This window comes from Leptinotarsa decemlineata, unplaced genomic scaffold, assembly GCF_025532065.1.
Source record: "Leptinotarsa decemlineata unplaced genomic scaffold, Ldec_3_MD MMD2_tig00001393_RagTag_RagTag, whole genome shotgun sequence".
NCBI lineage: Eukaryota > Metazoa > Arthropoda > Insecta > Coleoptera > Chrysomelidae > Leptinotarsa > Leptinotarsa decemlineata.
The window spans coordinates 14,636,695-14,659,321 of record NW_027412562.1 but is presented as its reverse complement, the minus strand read 5'-3'; the positions used below and the strand labels follow the sequence as shown (position 1 = coordinate 14,659,321).

The 22,627-nt window shown below is 34.3% G+C and overlaps 1 protein-coding gene across 1 annotated transcript in view; it reads left to right on the top strand.

Annotated features, from left to right (window-relative positions):
• The window catches only part of LOC111512972 (dynein beta chain, ciliary), a 194,739-nt gene that overhangs the window by 64,474 nt on the left and 107,638 nt on the right, over positions 1-22,627 (top strand). The window contains exons 6-8 of the mRNA XM_074176036.1: positions 4,484-5,465; positions 11,387-11,774; positions 14,323-14,665. Coding sequence (XP_074032137.1) covers positions 4,484-5,465; positions 11,387-11,774; positions 14,323-14,665 — 1,713 coding nt within the window. The remainder of the gene's footprint in view (positions 1-4,483; positions 5,466-11,386; positions 11,775-14,322; positions 14,666-22,627) is intronic.

Genomic DNA, 22,627 nt, shown 5'->3' with positions numbered 1-22,627 from the left:
TGCTTCAGATTTTGGAACACTATCCGTAGCAGCCACACAAAAACCAGGCCACCAAATGCGGACTGCGATTCCAAGAATTGCATTTACCGGATACCCTGCGAGTGCGGAGAATCATACATCGGTGAAACTAAGAGACCATGTTTGGACTCATCAACATAACATCAAGTGGGGCTCAAGCTGAAATCATCCACAAAGAGGAACACTGGTTTAGGAGAAAATTCAAGGAAGCCGCGTATATGTTGTCCAACAACGCATTCAGTCAAGCTAGCGTAGAGATACGTAACATATGGAAACTTTTAATCAAGCGAGAAACGAACAACTCCTGCCAAAGGTCATTTTCCGCTAAAACCAATGAAGTGGAGAGAGGGAAGAGGGGATAGGTGAAAGCACTCGAATCACCTGTAAATAGTCAGATCTCGGAGAAATAAGTCCAGTTATCACCCGAAGACGATTGTGGATACTAACAATCGAAACGTCGTGACGTAACTTGGTTTGGAATCTTTTAATTTTTATTTTTCATTTTTTGTTAATAATATTTTTTAATTTTCAGCTTTTATTATTATTTTAATTTTTTATTTTTTTTGGTTGTTGCTTGCATGTTCTTTATTCGTAATTTCAGTCTTTTGTTTTGATAAAATTGTTATTTTCGGTTGATCTTTTTAATTTTTTTCAGGGATTTCAAATCAATTTATATTGCATCACCTGCTTTCAGCGCTATATTCGCCTCTGAATTAAAATTATAAATATTGGTGACAGAGTTCCGGAAGGTCTTTAGCAAATTTCCTCCTCTTTAAGGATCTTTTTTCAAATTTCACATATCTTCAATATTTAACGAGATATTTACAAAAAACCAAACCCCCCCTTTGTTTTACTAAATTTGTTATAAATTTTGCAATTTTTTCGAGCCCCTCTTGAAATTTTCCAAAAAGTTGCCAGAGGTCAATCCAAATCAAATGAGCCCTGGATTATAATTTTCAGTGTCCTTGGACAGAAGTTCCAAAAAAAGCATCGTGACCCAGACTAATTCATTAAGGCGTTTTTCAGCCACAATATTAGTGGATAGTGGCAGTGATTTATTCACTCTGAAAAGGCATGGCGGCTGAAAAAGCAGCAAGTCGCAGAGGGTATAAATGAATAAATAAATAAAAAATGGAATTTTTTTCATTGATAAAAGAAAATAATAATATTCCATCAGTACTAAATAATTGTTCAAATATTATTATCAAAAATTATTTTTATAAAATTTCATAAATGCAGACCAGAATGTACCCAAATATTTTTGTTAAATGTTCAATAAAATTTGTTCTCTTTGTATGATACATCTTTCTTATATGCTTCTTCAGGCAATTGAATTGGTTTCCTGAAAAAATGATTTGTAAGTAGGTATAATATAGTCATGCGAAATTGAAATCTGACATACCTATAATTTTCTTGTGAGTCGTCGGAAAAGTATAGTGTACAACTTGTTCGGAAACTGGATATTTCCTACTCGTTTGACAAGATGTCAAGATGATGGTATTTGAATTGAAGGGGTTATATTTTTAGGAGTGAATAATTTTTTTGGGAAAGAAAGTTTTTGGCTTTCTACTACTCCATCTGATACAAAAAAATGGGATGAGAGAATCTTCCAAAGAAAGGAAGGAAGTAATCAATTTGAAACTTTATACATGAATGTGTAGGTCATGCAAAGAAGAAACTTTCAGACACAAACTGAAAGAAAGTCCTCCTGAAACAACTACTTTCATATAAACATTGAATTACACGGAAGAAAATAATTCTTTCGAAACAAATACTTCTAAATGAACACTGAATTATACAGAAGATACTTTTCTCTACTCAGTTTGTATTTCAAACATTTGTTGTGGAATGAGAATCAGATATCATTCACATGAGTTCTACTTTGAATGAATGGTAATAAATTGTACTCACATAGAACACTGTCACCCTCACTGGTATACACCGATGTTTCGCCTTAAGACACTTGCCCTAAGGCTCTTCAGTACCAAATTGGATAACATTATAGAAAATACACACACTTCATTCATGAATTACGATTTTGAATGTCACGGAATAAGCTTGATCTGCTTATGTCATCGATGACATCGTAATGACATTCATTCACCTATTTGATTCAATCCCAGCCAAGAGGAATCTTATTTGAATTGAAGGGGTTATATTTTTAGGAGTGAATAATTTTTTTGGGAAAGAAAGTTTTTGGCTTCCTACATCGGTGTATACCAGTGAGGGTGACAGTGTTCTATGTGAGTACAATTTATTACCATTCATTCAAAGTAGAACTCATGTGAATGATATCTGATTCTCATTCCACAACAAATGTTTGAAATACAAACTGAGTAGAGAAAAGTATCTTCTGTATAATTCAGTGTTCATATAGAAGTATTTGTTTGGAAAGAATTATTTTCTTTCGTGTAATTCAATGTTTATATGAAAGTAGTTGTTTCAGGAGGACTTTCTTTCAGTTTGTGTCTGAAAGTTTCTTCTTTGCATGATCTACACATTCATGTATAAAGTTTCAAATTGATTATTTCCTTCCTTTCTTTGGAAGATTCTCTCTTCCCTTTTTTTTGTATCAGATGGAGTAGTAGAAAGCCAAAAACTTTCTTTCCCAAAAAATGATGGTATTATCTTGCTAAACTAGTATAAAATATCCCATTTTCCGCACTAGTTACACAATATACCATTTCCTGAGCTCTATCGACAATGCACATAAACATTGACCATAATTTCATCATGAAAATTAACAACAGTCATTGAGATTCGAAGAAAATACGTTGTATATAGTGAATAATATATTTTGATATGTTTAGCTATTGAATATGTATTTTTCATTTGGAATAATTTTTGAATATATCTCTTTTCCTCATATACATTTTATGAAAATCAAACTTCATTTATTTTTATAATACTAATTAATATAACCTGTATAAAATAAAAGCATAAAAACAGTTACGTACTCATGATTTTTTTGGATCTCAACCAAAAACCAAAAACTTTTTCCAATACTCTTCTCGACGCGCGTAGAGAGTTAGGAGCTAAAATATTTATTCATCTCCTGAAGACGCAAACTTGGTTAGCACGTCGAGAAGAGTACTACATTTCTGATGATTGGAAAAAGTGCTTGTTTTGGATTTATCCCACGCCAGAAGTTGTAGTTTCACTTTTAATATATCAATATAGCCGTTATGTTTGTTTAATAAAATAATATCCATAAAACTTAGCAGATGTTTTAGATGGATTTTTTTAAATTTGTATTCGAAAAAAATATCTGTGAGAAAATAATTTTTAAATTTGTCTTCTCTCATATACCTACAGTGTCGACGTAAATAGTCCCCCTCCTTTAACTATTGAACGAGATGGGGTATCAAGGTCGGACAAAATTTACGTATCATTTTTAGTACTTTTTGATAAAAAAATGGGATGTTGTGATACCTTTTTCAATAGATATTTCAATTGTCTATTCAACACTTTTTTATTTTTGGAATTCGAATAGGCTGTTTCCGAGTAATTAGTAGTTTAACATTAATTTCAAGGATCTGAAAACATACAATAATTTTACAAAAAAACTGTGTTGGAAATTCATTCCAAATCATTCCATTCCAAACGAAGTCTGTTCATCAATTCATTTACTACATAATGAAATAATCCTGGGGTGATTTCGTTGCAAGCACTTCTTTTTATATGCACTCAAAATGATATCTTCTCAAAAACATCTATAGGCGTCATATCAGGCGATCTTGTGGGTCCTTCTATGGGACCACGTCTGCATGCCTCTCGGTTTGTTGGACCATCAACAAACCAAATTAGTTTTCAACAGATATAACGTTTCAGCAAGATGAGATACCTCTTCATTAGGCTGGTTCCCAAGTGCCCACATGACAATCATCCAAACATGATTCATTAGAATGACTCATTAAATTACCTGATATGACGTTCTTGAATGTTTGTGTGAGGATTCGTGAAATTCAAAATATACGTTACTCAACCGCAGTCCAGTCCAGAGTTGATGGTCAGAAGAAGAGGTGCTGTTAAGAGTGTGCACAAAAAGAACAAAAGTCTGTTTTAATTTATTATAAAGCCCATTCACATCTCAGATCGAAAGTTGATGTTCTAGTTTATGATTGCATTCTCGAATCTTGCATAAAAGGATTTCTTAATCAATCTTTGAAATATATGAATTACATTGAACTTTCGTCTGGTTCACTTCATTTTTCTACTTTCTCAGGTTGCGGAACGGTTACCCCCTTACTATACAGTGAGTAGTATACACACTGCCCGAGTAGCATGCGCCTAACATTTCAAAAATACCACACACATTTTCATGAGTAATACTCTCTAGGGATATAGTTTTATAAAAATAACACCTCCTGCCGAATTTGCTGCACGAGCTTTGAGTTCAACACTACAATAAAATGTATATAAAAATAGGAGTTTCTGTCCCTAACCTCACCTTTTCCTTCATCAGGTCCGTTTCGTGATGAGCGACGAAACAACACTAAGCGATCTTCTAGATCTCAATCTTCACGAATATGAAGACGAAGTGAAGAACATTGTCGATAAATCTGTCAAAGAAATGGCAATGGAGAAAGTTTTGAAGGAACTGAATGCTACATGGAATACAATGGAATTTGGTACGGACGTGCATGAAAGAACCAAACTTCGACTTTTGGTGGTCAGCGAAGAAATAATAGAAACTCTAGAAGAGAATCAAGTAGCTCTCCAGAATATGATGACTTCAAAGTTTATAGACTTCTTCCTGGGGGAGGTTTCTGAATGGCAGAAAAAATTGTCCAATGCTGACCAAGTGATACAAGTATACTTCGAAGTCCAGAGGAAATGGATGTATCTCGAGAGCATCTTCATCGGATCCGAAGACATCAGGAGTCAACTTCCAGAGGATTCAAAAAGGTTTGATAGGATAGATAAAGACTTCAAGGAGGTCCTCAACGAAATGTTGAAAACACCCAACATCGTGAAAGCTACTAATAAACCAGGATTGTATGAAAAATTGGAAAGCATATTGAGCGACTTGACGCTTTGTGAGAAGGCTTTGAATGACTATTTGGAAACCAAGCGACTTGCCTTTCCTAGATTTTATTTCGTCTCATCTGCTGACCTTCTGGATATCTTGTCGAATGGAAATCAACCAGATTTGATACAGAGACATTTGACAAAACTCTTCGACTCTCTGGCTAAACTGATATTCATTCAAGAGGGTGGACGTAACACAAAGAAAGCTAAGGCGATGATTTCTAAGGAAAATGAAGAGGTGGTGAATTTTGTAAACATTTGCGACTGTGGTGGAAAAGTTGAAGCTTGGTTGAATAGAATTATTGATGCAATGAGGGCTACTCTTCATCAACTGTTTGGTGAAGCTGTCATCACTTACGACGAGAAACCAAGAGAGGCGTGGATTTATGATTATCCTGCTCAACCCGCCCTTTGTGGTGAGCAATAAGTATAAATACAATAGATTTTATATATTCTAGAAGTTTAAGGCCCACACATATCGATCGTTGCGAATGCAGAAACATTTTGTCATAGTTTTTCATATACAATATTATATTGAACCAAATCACTTGAAAACTATACTATACAAATGAGACATATAAGGAAATGTTAGGACAATAAAATATGATACAAATGATATTAATTACTTCTTTCACAATGAAAAATTATATACAAGCTGAAAGACCGTACACTCAAAAACCAGTAGAAATTATTGACTACTTCACGAAAACATGCAATGTTTTTAGTGGAACAATAATGGAAACATATACATACCTACATACGAGAACATCATCTACATAATACACACAAAAATAATCAACGTTGCCAACAAATAACTTTAAGCAATAATCAGAGTTGTTGAGAATTCATGAAATTAAAAAGAAAAAACAAAACGCAGTTCTATGTATTACACATAGAAAAGGTGATGTTGAAAGATGTTGAAATGCCCTTTCGATTTTGTTTTCTGAATCGTTGCAACTATTGGAGTTTCTATGGAACTATCATCATTTTTTCCAAATGGTACTCTTCACTTTACTAAAGTGCCCCTCTTATTGGTAATATAGGAATACAATATTTTTCATAGTCAGAATGCTCTAAGCAGCTATTTTCAATCGAATGTTTCTGAATTATCATTGATTAGAATTCAATACAAAAATTCCACAAACTCAACAGATTATGTTCAAACTATACTTCACCTGATTTCATACAAAATGTATATCGTCTCATGAGTTTTCCAGTGTTGGTCGATATGATTATAGCTGGCATGATAATATGGCATGTACGACAGATTCGTTTCTAGAGATCCTTCAGATCTATTGAAATACACTTGGAATACTTTTTTTCCGAAAATATTCGGAAACAAGCTGGCCAATACTTTGGAAACCTATTTTCTATCCATCTCTGAGCATTTATATGAATTAGATGTTACAGATTATGAGGGTGATTAATTACCATTTTGTTGCTCTATAATCATTTTTCGTTTGGACAGAAGGATATGTTCTAATAGTTCGGGTGAAGTGTTCAGCAGCAGATTGTGATTCGGTTGAATTATCAATATAAATATATGGTTCATTGGGGTATCTGTCAATTACTCACCACAAGTTCACAGTAGATATTGTTTGGACACGAGTTCCCGATTACATAATGTCGATTGTGACTTTACCCGTGATGAGCATTGTGTGTGTTGCCAATTTATTATTATGAAACCTGATTTCATACACCACGTTGTTTAAAAATTAGGGTTGATTTATCAAACTTTTTTTCTAATCCTAAGATCTTCAATAGGTATGCACCAATTTTCTGTATCGGGATCCTGTCTGGTTCTTCTATGCGGTCCAAGTTTCTTCATTAGTTGAACTGAGATCAAATATGTTGCGAGACAGATCATAGCGATGTACAGGAATATTGTCCACAAACTAATACCTGACGAAACGATGGGTTTTTTCTCTTGAAGTTTGTCCCGTACATGGTCCATTTGATTTTGGAGACTCTTCAAGTCGTCAAGATTCAGTGATTCGAGTAGGAATGGAGGTGTCCCCTCAATGTTTTTCAATAGGTTCTCTCGGGTTTGATATCCAGATGAGGTACTTTTAAGACTTTTGTTTCGATATAAGGGTTCTTGTGGGTTTGTAGAATGGTGGTGTCTAGTTTTAGTTCACAAGTTTCTGGAATTTCGATCACATAGGTCCCTTTGAGGGATGACGTTTCTTCTTCGTTGTTACAGTCTGACGAGGCCGTTGTTTCATTTGGAAATATTGCGATCCACTGGTTGGAATTTATCTTCTGAATTTTCTTGTCACGTAGTTTTATGGGTTCTGGATGCCAATTTTCATATGTTTGCGTGAATCAGATGAGATGCAGTTCACATGGAGATTGTGCGTCCCCTGGGCTTGCCTCTGGTAGGGTACACAAAGCCTCACCTGGAATGGCTTCTTGACATGGTTCGTTAGAAAAAAAAAATTGTTTTCTGGGACGATAATTTGGTATAGCTTTGGTTTGGTCTCAATAGGAAGAGAGTAGAGGTGATAATAGGTATAGTCGTTCGGTTCGACGACTGGAACTTTCAAAATGAATACTATTTTTGTTTCTTTCTGGTATGCTTCAATAGTTGTTATTTTTTCGAAAATAATTATGTTTTCTCTGTTTAGAATATACGGAAGAACAGCTTCATTCAAATGGTAGGAGATATTTTGCAATTGATCAGTCCTCGTTTCATCCGAGTCAATATTAGTGTGGGAAACAATTGCGTCAATTTAGTTTCGATTTCTTGTAGTTGCTGATCCATTATGTGAAGGTAGTTTTTCATATCCTTGCTAGAATTAGGACCATGTTTAGGAAAACCGGAGTTTATATGACTGATAATATCCTTTATCAATTGAAATTCTTAAATCAGGTCACGGAGGTCAAAGACTCTGATGAAGGTCCAATAATCTATGATATTTTGTGCTGTGCCAAGTTTTTGAGGCAGTATAGTCCCGGATTTTCGGTTATTTTTGTTGTGGTTATTGTTGAGGGTTCGACTGTCTCGAGGGTCCAGCAGATTGTTCTGGAACAATAGGGTGTCTTAAGTTATCAAAATGTACCCTGAGTTTTGGATTGTTACTATTTATTATAATGCAGGTGTTATCTGAATTGATTTGGTCGATAGTCAAGTCATAAGTACCGAGTTTTTGATTTGTTTCTTTCGCTTTCTGGGAAAGCGTACATTTTTGATACCCAAAACCAGTTTGGAGATTGGATGGGGTTATCGCATTTGGGAGAAATTTTTCGAGGATAACCAAAATATCACTAACCCAATCTTGGGAAGCCATATCGTTTGTCTTGCACGATGAGAGCATTCTCATTTTATTTTTGTCAGCATACTGAAACGCCAAAGATCTGACTTCTTTTGTAGTTTGCGGCTGGATCTTTCAAATATTACGCGAGATTTTTCTCCTTGTCAGAAAAAATTTGCCAGTTGATGCTCAATTAATTTGTATCTTTCAATGATATGTTTCACCAAACTATTTTCGTGACAACTTTGGAACCTTCAGATACTCTTAACATTTACAACCCCATATTTTCAAATATGAAAAAATATAATAAGTTCCATTTTTGAAAAAAAAACCAAAATTATTTTGAGTTTCGATACACAGTGTATATATATATATATATATATATATATATATATATATATATATATATATATATATATATATATATATATATATATATATATAGTCAGTGGGCGCATATAGTCAGTGGGCATACTTGAAGACTGGCTAGAAATCAAATTATCTAAGAACAATTCGTTCAGGCCAGTCTCATCTCCCTACACAGTAGGTTAATGGACTGACACCTATCAGAAAACAACTACTCTCCTGGCTAATACCACGAAGGGCGTTGGATTATATTCGACAGGTGTCAGTGTAGGATTCTTCGCAGAAGTTATTCCTGCATATGCTGTTGGCGATACAACTGCTGCAATAGATTTTCAATTATTGGAACACACTTGCAGACCGGTTTCGGGCTGTTTGGCCACTCGTCAGTGCAAGGTAGTGTATAACATCAACATAAAGTCGATAATTTCCGATAATTGAAAATCGAATTCCGTCAGAGTATCATTTCTCAAACTAAGCTGAAGCATACAACAAACAACAGGTTTGTCGTCGCCCCATCCTCCTGTGAACGAGGTAACCAACTGCATATCCAAAATTTGCCCAATTCCTCGTATAATCCAACGCCCTTCGTGGTATTAGCCAGGGGAGTAGTTGTTTTCTGATAGGTGTCAGTCCATTAACCTACTGTGTAGGGAGATGAGACTGGCCTGAATGAATTGTTCTTAGATAATTTGAATTATAGCCAGTCTTCAAGTATGCCCACTGACTATATGCGAAAGTTTTCTTTCCTTATACGAGAAATTAGTCAAATTTTGGTTAAATTATGGCAGAGTTGCGTATTTTAGAGACCTATTCAATGATGTAAAGAAATCAAATACAGCTCTTTTGGTTCTGGAGATATACAGGAAAACCTAAAAAATCCCAAATTATTTTTTTGCCTATATCTCCTTTATTCGCAGACACATTGAAAATCTGTCCATATTTTGCTATTGGCACTTGATGTGGGCTCTCAGAATATATCTATGAATCTTTTATACAGGGTGTCTTCTGACTTGGGCCACCCCCATCTTTGAATTTTTAAATACGGACCTGTATTTTTTGTTGTAGTTTTTGGATCGTAGACGTTCACTTCATACTGAGAAATTAAATTAAATTTTATATTTCTGGATTTTTCGGTAATATTCGATTATAATTGTGTGAATTATTCCCTTTCAAATTACGGCCCTGGAAATTGGTTGACTGACTTGAATAAAAACACAATAGCAACTTTCACGGCTCCCTATGTACCGAGTTTTTCGAGATTCTTTTTTAATTTTTAGATACCTATTCATATATTTTCCATTGCTCAGAGCGTTTTCTACAATGAACTTCGAATGAAAAAACCTTTTATGATTATCTACAACAAAAATATATTATATTAGTTTTGATGAGCAGAAAAAAAATGGTAGCAATTATAACATTCGAAACGAACACTATAATTATAATGAAAATTGAAATGAAGTAAGTAATTTATATACACAAAAAAATTAATTGTGCAATAAATGTTCGAATTGGAGTCCTTCCATTTCGATACAAATAATGGGACAATAAGATGGTCTGCAAGATTACCAGATTTTACTATTTTGGACTATTTTCTATGGGGGACATTGAAAAATAGGATTTACGCTGGCAGAGAGATGGAAGATGTGAAAGACTCGATATTGAGGATTTTGAATGATTTCGGAACAATGCAGCAAATAAGTGTATTAAGGGCAATAAATAATATGAAAAACCGAGTTTGAAAATGTCGCTAAATGGAACGATTCCAATTCGAACATTTATTGCTTCAATAATTTTTTTGGGTACCTATATAAATTACTTCATTTCAATTTTCATTACAATTATAGTGTTCGTTTCGAATGTTATTATTGCTATCAATATATTTTCTGCTCATTGAAATACATTTAATATATTTTTGATATAGATATGTTTCAAATAATCATAAAGAATTTTCTTATTCGAAGTTCATTGTAGAAAACGCTCAGAGCAATGGAAAAAATACGAATAGGTACCTAAAAATGAAAAAAAAAACACTCGAAAAACTCTACGATACATAGGGAGACGTGAAAGTTGCTATTGTGTTTTTATTCAACTCAGTCAACCAAATTTTAGGGCCGTAATTTAAAAGGGAATAATTCACACAATTATAATCGAATATTACCGAAACATCCCGAAATATAAAATTGAAATGAATTTCTCAGTATAAAGTAAACGTCTACGATCCAAAAACTACAACAAAAAATACTTGTCCGTATTTAAAAATTCAAAGATGGGGGTGACCCAAGTCAGATGACACCCTGTATAAAAGATATATTCTGAGAGCCCACATCAAGTGCCAATAGCAAAATGTGGACAGATTTTCAATATGTCTACGAATAAAGAAGATATAGGCAAAAATATAATTTAGGATTTTTTTGTTTTTCCTGTATATCTCCAGAACCAAAAGAGCTACATTCGATTTCTTTACATCATTGAATAGATCTCTAAAATACACAACTTTGCCACAATTTAATCGACACTCTATCTCTCATCGTTTACGAAATCCCCATGTACAGAAACGAATTTGAATAGCCCTGTATATTAACCAAGAACAATCAATTTTTCTTGAATGGTGGGAATACTGCTACCAATATTTTTGTAAAAAGTGTACTTGTTCATGAAGGAATGAACAGCTTTTATTTGATTTCCGTACTTTTTTATGAAAGTTCAATTTTGTCAAGGTACGCAAATTTGGTGGACAACTGAAGTGAATCTGGCATTCGGAAGACTCGAAGAGGGCTATGAAAACGCACTGAAGGATTACCAGAAAAAGCAAATCAATCAGTTGAACGCACTAATCAATCTCCTCCTAGGCGACCTGACAGCGGGAGAACGACAAAAAATCATGACCATTTGTACGATCGACGTCCATTCCAGAGATGTAGTGGCCAAAATGATTTTGGTGAAAGTTGAAAATTCCCAGGCGTTCCAATGGCAGAGTCAGTTGCGGCATAGATGGGATGAAAAAGAGAAAGATTGCTTCGCGAATATTTGCGATGCTCAATTTCGATATTCTTATGAGTATTTGGGAAATACACCGCGATTGGTGATAACTCCACTCACTGACAGGTGCGGATTTTTTCTAACTCTTTCAAGGAAACCACTAATATACAAGGTTGGGTAGTCCGCACGACACGGACTCTGTAAATCAAACCATTGATTCTTTGGGGAATATCTCCATTCCATTATATGTTTATCAAGGCTGCAAAAGGAAATTATTTTGGAGTACCAGGGTGGCTCAGAAAACTGTGACATATCAAAGTTGTGTTTTTTAAATGGTACAGCCTGTATTTCTTTACACTTTTGAATAGGCCAAGAAAAAATAATATGATTTCATATAAGGTATTATGTACCTAACAGAAACCGTTCTCGAGTAATTACCTTTTTTACGAAAATGCAAGGTACAATTGGAAACTGAATAATATCGACCCGAAACCGGTCGTATTAATGAAATCTACCAGTGGTATTCAGACTAAAGTGTTTTTATTCATTTCATTTGAAAAATTTCCATCAACCTTGTCCTTCAATTCTTTCCAAGTATCAGCGCGATATAGTACGGCTGTATCATCAGCGAAACTAATAATAGTACCTTCTGAATTGACCCTGAACATAAGTAGATATTAAATAGGAGAGGCCACATACCGTTCTTTGGGGGACTCCATATTCTATGGTAGACTAAGAACTAAGTGTTTCATTTATTTTAACGTACTGTTTCGTATCAGAGTGATATCTTTTAAATAATTTCAGCGATGTCCCTCTGAAAACGATGTTTTCCATTACATTTATCAATTTCTTATGTGAAACCGTATCAAAAGCTTTGGCCAGATCAACAAAGACACAAAGCCTTGATCTATATACATATAAGCAAATTGTGAAATTCCCGAAAAAAATCATTGGTTTGGTTCATAAGGACCGTGTCATATGGGGTGCCCCACCCTGTATATTCATATATTCATATTGACGATTCTTAGAATCACTTACATCTAACAGTTATTTGTTCAGAGATCAATATTATGATGGAAACAAGACTATGCGATTTGATTCAAATGAGGTAAATACATTCAGCCCAGAATGTAAAGGGTGTTCCATAGTTATTGTAGGTATTTAATTTTTCATGTTTAGCCTTATGCTCTGTGAAAAACCAATTCTATCAAGTCAAGTTGATGAAGAAACTCAAGATAGTTTTATTTACAATAATATTTTGAATTGTTTTATTAAGATATCTAGGTTTGGTATGCTATAGTAGTGTAAAACATTATGCAGTGTATTGTTACTTCCTTAAATTTTTTTATCGTATTATTCAGAAAACCAGGCTCACCACCATCAATTTTTGGCTGCAGTCGGAGACAAATGCAGCCAACATTATTTTCCGTTTAGCTTCTCATTTCAGTGAAGTGTGATTCATTTTATTATTTCAAATACTTCCTTCATTACGTGATCGTGATATTTCAATGGAACGATTGGACTGGATTGATACTTCTACAAACAACAGAAAGAGCAGTATCTTCTTTATCTTCGGAATACATTGTGATCATGCCAATTTCTGTATAGTTTCAGCGTAGAACTGTTTTGATTCAATAACTATGGCAATGGATTACCTTTCTCAGTGATGTCATTGAATCATATATAGTTTATACATCATTATACAACTATAATAATCAAGGACCCTCCACCTCTTCGACAACTCGTTTTGCAAATGGAAGCCTATTTTGAGCTCTTTCAACTGATTGACTATCACCAGTGTTCAATTTATGATTTATCCATCATAGAAATGTTTTCGAGGCGAATACATTTCTTGGAAAAAAAATTTCTTCAGAAACAGTTTTTTGCTTCTCTTCGATTTGAGGCGTACTCTTTCTCTTCTATTCGAACTTTTATAGTGAAAACTAGTCTTGTTTAGTTACCTATATTCAGGCACGAGTGATTATTCATCCCGATTAAACTTCTATGGTTACTGCAATCAAGACTTCAAATTTTCTGTTCATTATCATTATCATACTCCCATAGTTTTTGCATATATGGATATTATTGAGTGCCAATATTCATATTCTACCAGTACAAAAAAATAAGTGAGAAAAAAATTTCATAATAAACGGTTTCATTGAAAGAAAGGATAATAATGATGATAATCTCGCAATAACCAACTATTGATCCCCTAGAATCTACTTGTGGATTTTTGTCAGGTACCAATGGATCCTGAACTAGTTGTCAAAATTCACAAATTCAAAAGTGGAGAGCTGCATAGTTCTATTTGATCATTGAACATTTCGAAATTGAGATATAAAAACCTCATCGCTAAACTTATCTACACTTGTCAAAGTGTGATTCAATTTTCACGCCTATAGCATGAAGATTGAATCAAAAATTTTTATTATCAAATAAATGTGTTCAATAGTGGATATTCTTATATAAATAACGTTGGAACCTCAGTTTTGGTTAGTGATATCGAAATCAGTAATGACAAAATCAGAAGAGTTTTCAAGATGAACCCAACTCTAGAAAATGGATAACTAATATATTGATTTCTTATCAAATTACAGTGATCCATTGTTGTTGATAATAATATTGCACAGCTCACATTGCACTCGAAACTGACTGATTTTCCATTTTTTCCAAGGTGTTACATAACGTTGACACAGAGCCTCCACTTGATAATGGGAGGTGCCCCCGCAGGTCCGGCCGGCACTGGTAAGACAGAAACTACCAAGGATTTGGGTAAAGCACTGGGAATGATGGTGTACGTATTCAATTGTTCGGAGCAGATGGACTATAAGTCCATAGGGAATATTTACAAAGGATTAGCACAGACAGGTTGTTGGGGATGCTTCGACGAATTTAACCGCATATCTATCGAAGTGCTCTCTGTGGTAGCGGTACAGGTGAAAATTATACAGGATGCAATCAAAGATAACAAGAAGAAATTTTTATTTTTGGGGCAAGAAATTGGAATGATACCTACTGTAAGTACAAAATTATTCGATAATTTTTGTACTATTGAATAGAAATACATCTTAAAATATTTTCGGCATTCTAGATTTCATTGCAATATAATATTGATGTGGATGAAAAACAAATTATACGACTTGTACTTTTTCTTGAACTGATAATATAAATGACAGAGATATTAATTTTTCCTAAATATAACTTTGACTATTGAGCGCGGTTGATTGAAAATGTTGGGGCTTATTAATAAAAATTGAATGGGCTGTTTATTGATTCTTTTGTAGACTATTCGGATAAGCGCTGTCAGCTTGGATGAAAGCTAAAATAATTGTTACCTACTGAATTTGATTATTTCACATTTGAAAGTTGGGAGACACGAGAATTTCCACGTCCAAAAAAATATGCATAATAAGGTTGAATGAAATAATTAAATTACATTGAATAGGCAAAAAACCACTGAAAGCACATGGGCTATTTCTTTCAATCCAATTTTTCTTAAAGGCTGCCAATATCAGGACAATTATTGTGATAGTAACTCCTACAAAAAAGCCAAAAATGGTACTGTTGTTTTTGGAGTTGTTAAGTTTGTGGATTGGTTGCATTTTCTTCCTCCCAGCAAAGAGAAGACGAAATGTTGTGTGTTTGATATGGAGCAAAAACTTCGTCTTAATCATGACCATATTTTTAAGAAAAACCCTGAGCAAAAATCGTTGCTTTATATCTGGATATATTGCCTTGATTATCGGTTTTTAATTTAAAAATCCATTTGCTTTCAATTGCCATTTTATTTGGTGGTAATTCAGTCAATGTCCAAGTATTATTATCTTTCATGGAACGTATTTCTTCGTCCATAGCCTCGATCCATTTGTTCGCATCTCTCCTCTGTAGAGCTTCATTTCTACACTTTGGCTCGGTTTGAATGTTTTTCACTGAAAATTCTTCAGAATATTTCTTGGCTGAAACACCTTTATTTATTCTTTGTGATCTTCTCAAACCGTGAACTTCATCTTGGATTTCCGCATTACTTTCTTTCGAGGTTACACTTTCTTCAACTTTCTGGATACCAGTCTCTTCATCAGTCATTTCTGCAGAGTATTCTTCAATATTTTCTGTTGGAAATTCGGCGTTTACATGAATAATTCCATCAGAAGTTGTAGATTTTCGACAAAATGATATTTCAACTTCACTGTTGTCATTTTGACATTCACAATCACTTCTATTCTTAGTTCTATGAGCTTCTTCTAAAACATGTACATCTCTGCTAATGGTGACTTTTCCAGTGGTTCTGTCAAGAAGTCTATATGCTTTGGAACCAGCTTTGTAACCAACTAATACGAATTTATTTGCCTTTTCACCTAATTTATGGCGTTTTTCTTTAGGAATATGTGCATAAACAATACTGCCAAAGGTTTTGATGTGATTTACATTTGGTTTCTTTCCGTGCCATACTTCAAAGGGGATCCTATTGGTTGACCTTGTCAGAACCAAATTTTAAAGTAAATTTGCTGTCATGGTTGCTTCGCCCCAATAAGTATTTGGTAGATCAGCATCAATCAACATGCACCTGACCATCTCTGTTAAATATCTATTCTTTCGTTCAGCTACACCATTCTGTTGACTTGAATATGGCGCCGTGAGTTGCATTTCTATACCTTCATTTTTCAGGAAATTCCTAACTTCTGTGTTCATATACTCGCCTCCTCTGTCAGATCTGATGATTTTTGGTTTTCTATCGAATTTATTTTCGACCATTCTGACGTAATCTTGAAGTTTCTCTGCTACTTCGGATTTCTGACTGAGAAGATAAATAATGGAATATCTACTATAATCGTCTATGAAGGTGAGTATATACTTCCTTCCTCCAGGAGTAATAGTACCTACGCATGGGACCACAAACATCAGTATGCACCAAATTCAATACTTTGGTAGATTTTGTCAAAGATTTCTTTGGGAATGATTTTCTTGACAGTTTACCTTTAATGCAAGTTTCACATGTCAATAAACGTCCACAATTTTTGATTTTCATTCCATTCACCATGTTTTTATTTGTAATTTCTCGTATAATGGTAGAATCACGGTGGCCAAACCCTTTGTGCCATAAATGAATGCAGCCGTCATTACAGCCTTCCCATACAGTCATTGCTGAATTGTACTGATTTAGTTTATATAAATTACTAACCAGCGTTCCTTGAGCAACAACTGTATTATTTGATTTGATGAAACAATGCTGCCTATCAAATTCGACTTCGAATCCAAGAAGTGTTAATTTCTTGACCGAAAGTAAACTTGTACCGAGCTCGGGTACGTAAAGGGTGTCCTTCACTGTGATTTCTGTTTTCTTATTGTCATCCAGAATACAAGTTAACTGTCCAGTTCCTACACCATAAAAACGAACTTTTCTACAGTCGGCTAATTCAACTTCACTCAGCGAATCCTTGAAATGCTTGAAAAAATCCTTATTGTTTGTCATATGACTACTTGCTCCAGTGTCTATATACCATTCATGAGCTTGAGCTGTATCACTAACTGCATAAAAGTAATGTTACTTGTAGATTCTCTGCTAGATTTTCTCCCAATGTGACTAACTGATCGATAATGCTCATCATATTAGCTATGTGCTTTTCCATGTCACCATTTTCAGGTAATGTTGTTTTACATAACCGCTTCAGCAGAAAAACTTTATTGGTGAGAGTGGGTTTTTCATATTGTTTCCTTAAATTCTCCCAAGCTTCTTTGGCTCTTTTACAATTCTTAACATGTATCACTTGTGAATCTTCGATTAGTAAACCAATTGTAGCTCTCGCTTTACCATCTTTTGCATCCCAATCACTGTTCTTTTGTTCAGGTGGGTTTTGAGTGACTATGCTCCATAGTTCTTCTTTCAGTAGAAGCATTTCAACCTTGTATTTCCATATTTGGTAATTATTGCTATTCAGCCTGACTATGTTGAATTTTGTCACATCCATATCAACAACAGTTTTACTTATATATGCCAGTTTTATTGAAACGTGCCTGGGCCCATAACCTGTTTGAAGATACTTTAATTTATGATGAGAACTTTATGGTAACTTTTTATAATTTTTATTTCTAGTAAAATATAACAACTGAACTTGATAATATATATCAACATACAACCATAGAAACATCGAATCAAAAATATATAAATATAATGTGGCTCAAATTCATTTTTGTTGTTTATCTACAACACGACTCTGCCACATTGATTGGAAGAGGCTGACAATTATCGGCGACTTTGCCTTCGATTAGCTGGGATGTGCATTGGTCTCCAAAAAAGTAATCTTCTGGACAATAATACGTTTTCTTTAATACTGGGCATGGACTATCTTCGAACTGGATATTGTATTTTGCTCGTGCCAAATATGGGTATTTTGGGATAAGAATACTGCGATTTTGGATGATAGGATAAAGGTGGAAAAATGTAAGAACTTCGTTTCCGACAATAGGAACGTGTATTGCGAAAATTATTCTGTCATTTGAAAAAGTTACTTTTGCACCGAAAAATTGATAATATGTTAACATACTTTCAAATTTTGGAATTTTTGAATGAGAGTAGATGTTGCTTGAATGATTTATTATTTCTTTCAGTTCAGAACTAGGTATTATCGAATCATGTAAGGTATTTAACTTCGCTAATATGATAGCATCTTCTAAATTATCGATAAAATTAATGATATTTTGGCAGTCAAGGGTTATTTGTGAAACTATTCCCTGAAAACTAATGTAGTTCGTCAGATATAATTTTGTATATCTTCTGCCATTTTTGGCCAATAAAATCGTGAACTGAGGGATGTCCTCATTTCATTTATACCTCTATAACAGGTTTTCTTAATGTGATAACATTTAAGTTTCTTTTTTGTTCGTTCAATGTTTCTACATCCTCCAAGAATGTTGGACAATGAACAATTTTGAATGAAGAATTCTAGAGTAAATTTTGGATTGTTGTATTGAACATTTGTGAGACTGCTGGGTTTTGAAAATGGAAGGCAAATTTATGATGCACTGTTTGGAACCTTTGGTGTAGTAATGAATATTACTGGAGTTTTTTTCCAACACCAAATCGTTATTTCTAACACCTCGACACGTGTTTCGATCACCAAGTGATCATCTTCAAAGAGGAAGTTTTGAACTGTTTTCAATCTGTTAATCTGTGTTAAAAATAACGATTTGGTGTTGGGAAAAAACTCTAGTAATATTCATGGAAGGCAAATGTTTGCTTTGGATCGATATATTCTTTAAGGAGTTTAACGATATTCTCGCTTAGAATTTTAGAGGGTATGGTAACATAAGACCGCAAATTCTTGAATACTTTCTCTATTCTACTTTCAAGTTTGTCTATGTCACCAATCGCTACAATTATTTGATTTTCATATGTATTAACTGGTCTTTCTGAAATAGGGATTTGAAAGACAAGGTCTTCGAGAGAAGTGTAAACGGTTTGTGAGTCCGATGTTTTTTCGATTTTATTTAATTTGGGGGAAACAATTTGAATGTCAGATAATATGTTAATTTGTTTTTTCCGTTCTTGCGGTTCCAGGACGCCATTGAGAACGTCGTCGTCTAAGACTGGAATATTATCGTTATTCAAATAGTTGTTGATAAGTTCGTTTATGTCCCCAGGATTATTTTGAACTGAAAGTGTTTTGATAGCATTGAAGTCATTTGTACAAGGATTTCTGGAGAGAGCATCCGCTGCTTGGTTGCATTTTCCTTTTTTATATTTTACAACATAGTCAAATTCCTCTAATTTCAAACGCCATCGCACAAGTCTTGAATTGGGTTCCTTCAGTGAGAAAAGCCACTGAAGGGGTTTGTGGTCTGAATAAATTGTAAATTTTCTGCCAAAAAGGTATGGTCTAAAATATTTACAACTCCATATAATCGAAAGAAGTTCTTTTTCGATAGTTGAGTAATTAATTTCAGGTGGGTCAAGTGTTCGAGAAGCGTAACAAGTATTGAAGTACAAGTATTGAAACATTTGATAAATTCTTTAGTGTGTCCAACTTTTACGTTCTTTTCAAGACAACTTGTGAGAGGTTTTGTTAGTTTTGCAAAGTTGTTTATAAATTTTCGATAGTATCCCAATAGTTCTAGGAATGACTTTATTTCCCGTTGTGTTTTTGGGATTGGAAAATTTTGAACAGCTCTGATTTTCTTTGGGTTTGGTTTTATGCCTTCGAGCGTAACAACATGATCCAAACATTCTACCTCTTTTCTGAGAAACTCCGATTTATCCAGTTGGATCTTAAATTGTGCCTCTCGTAATTTAGAGAAGACCAATTTTAAGTTTTGGATGTGTTCCTGGAGTCCAGTGCTGAAAATAATTATGTCGTCCATGTAAATCATGCATACCTTATTTTGTAGGTCTTTCAGAACCTCGTCTAATACACACTGAAGACTTGATGGACCGTTCTTAAGGCCAGACGGATGTCTCAGATACTCGCAGTGTCCGTGCTCTACATTGAAATCCGTTTTTTGGATTAAATTTTCGGCCATCTCGATTTGATGAAAACTACTTGCCAAATCGAGGGTACTAAAGTACTGATCTCGTCCCAGTTCATCTAAAATGTCGTTTATGTTTGGGAGTGGGTAACGATCACTAATGGTTTCATCATTATTTTCGATAATCGACTACCACACGCCATTTTGGCTTCCCGGAAGAATCCATCTTTTTTGGTACTATCCAGACCGGGGAAGACCAAGGACTACAGCTTGGTCGTATTATATTTTTTTCAAGCATGTCTTTTATTTCTTTTATTTGATGCTGAACTTTGCTCTCATGAACGTATGGATACCTGTATGGTCTGGTATATATGAGTATTTCGTCTGTGGTCTTGATTTTGTGTTTGACCTTGGAGGTGTATGTTAATTTATCTCCAGGTTTCAAAAATACATCTGAAAATTCTTCACAGAGTTTCAGTAAAGCATTTGTTTTCTCCTTGTTCATGTGGTCTGTACGTATCAAGTCAGCGATATTAATTTCCGTTGCCAATTTGAGTGAGGCATCCCTGTATTTTCGAAAGTTTCGTAAGAATACATTTCAATGGTAGAGGATTGAAAGCTACCTACAGGAAGCGGTTGTATCAATTTCACTGATATTGTTCTATCGGTGGCGTTTTGTACTTCCATAAGGGCGTAACCATTTTTTGAAGTTGTCAATATTTGCAGAATAAAAAGATTACTAAGTGTTCCTTCAAGGGTAAGAATTTCACCTTCAGGAACTGTGACAGGCAGATATTTAAGTACTCTTTCTTGTGGGTTAACAGAGAAAGAAAAACTTGTAACTGTAGACTGTCTGAATTTGAAAGAAATTTCAACATGATTTCCTATCAGTCTCTTATTTACAAGATCTATATTCAGGTGCATGTTTATTTAGTCTGATAATCCTAAAAATCCGTAAAAGTAATCGTGGAAATCAAATAACATGAAAGTAATTTCATAGTTTTTGTTGAACTCTGGAAAAGCATGTATCCGGGCATGGTACCTTACTTTCTGACTTCCTGAAGCCGTTTTGATAATAGTACTTGAATGATAAATTTTGTTTGGAAATAATTTTTCAATAATAGATGGTTTAATAATCGATCTTGAACTTCCAGTATCGATTAGTAGTTTAATAATTTTATTTTTATGACTAACTTCACCATAAGGTAATGCATTGTTACAAAATACATTGATTTCGGCTAAATATGATTTTCGTATTGGGTTGTTGAATGAAAATTTCCAATTTCATCACAATCTATGTCGCTCAAGTATTCATTCTGAAAATTTGGTTCCTTTTCTGAATAAACAGCATTTTCTGAAGAGTATGCTACTTCACTGAGGCTGGGATTGTCATACAATTGTTGATCCGTGTCATTTTATTGGGGAAATTCATCGTATTCGTTAGAAAATAATTCCTCAGATATAAAATTCGGTTTTTGACTCGTGGTGAACATTTTTTGACGGTTTCGGTATTATTATTAGGGTTCTTAAAAGTGCTGTTTTGTTGAGGAAAAGTTCTTTGAGACATTTTTGTTGGATTTCTTGATGTAGTGGACATGGGTTCCTTTTCGGTAATTGATCAGGTGGAATATTTTTTGGTTCAAAAACATTCTGAGGAGGTCCGAAAACTTCTCGGTTTGTAGGGTATCTTTGCGGTGGTAATTGTCTAGGTTGGATATTAATAGGTTGGCTTGGCCAATTAGTTCTAGTTGAAAATTGTGGATTAAAAAATGTTGTTAATTTTTTGAAAAATAATTTGGGTTGGGGAAATTTTCGTTTTGAAAATTTTGTCTTTGAGGTTGTATAAATCTAGGGCCATTTTGGTTGACGTTTGGCATGATGGATTGTCTACCGGAAGTATTGAATTTTGGTTTATAATCGTTTAACGAACTATACATTCTTTCAAAATTTTCGAACTCGTTTACGTATGCCATGTCATCTTCCAGAGAGGCTGGCTTTTTGAGATTCATATCATTTCTTAAAATACCAGGACAACGAGCAATAAAAGTACTGAGGGCTATTTTATCACAGTGAATTGTTTGGTAAAGTTTTTTTTCTTGAGTCAAGTCTGGGTTGTTACTGACTCTTTCAACTACATTACTTTTGGTTAGTTGAATTGTACTACCGAAAGTCATTAGGTCTTCTCCCCTATGGAGTCGACTTCTAGTTAATTCTTGAACTAAACAGTCCAAATCTCTCCTATCCGAAAAACATTGTTTCAGAGCAGATTTTAAGGCGTCCCAAGAATTAAGTTCGATTCTGTTACCAACCATATACTCGGCTTTACCTGTCAGTTTTTCTTGAATTCATTCAAGAACATGTTCATTAGGTGAAGCATCATTAAACACATTGTACGCATTAACTATAGCATCGCCTCTACTGATAAATTTGTTCAATGTATTGCTATCACTATCAAAAGTTTTTAAATTGTTTATTCTAGATCTGAAAAGGTTTCAATTTATTTGGGTTGCTTAGGGCGG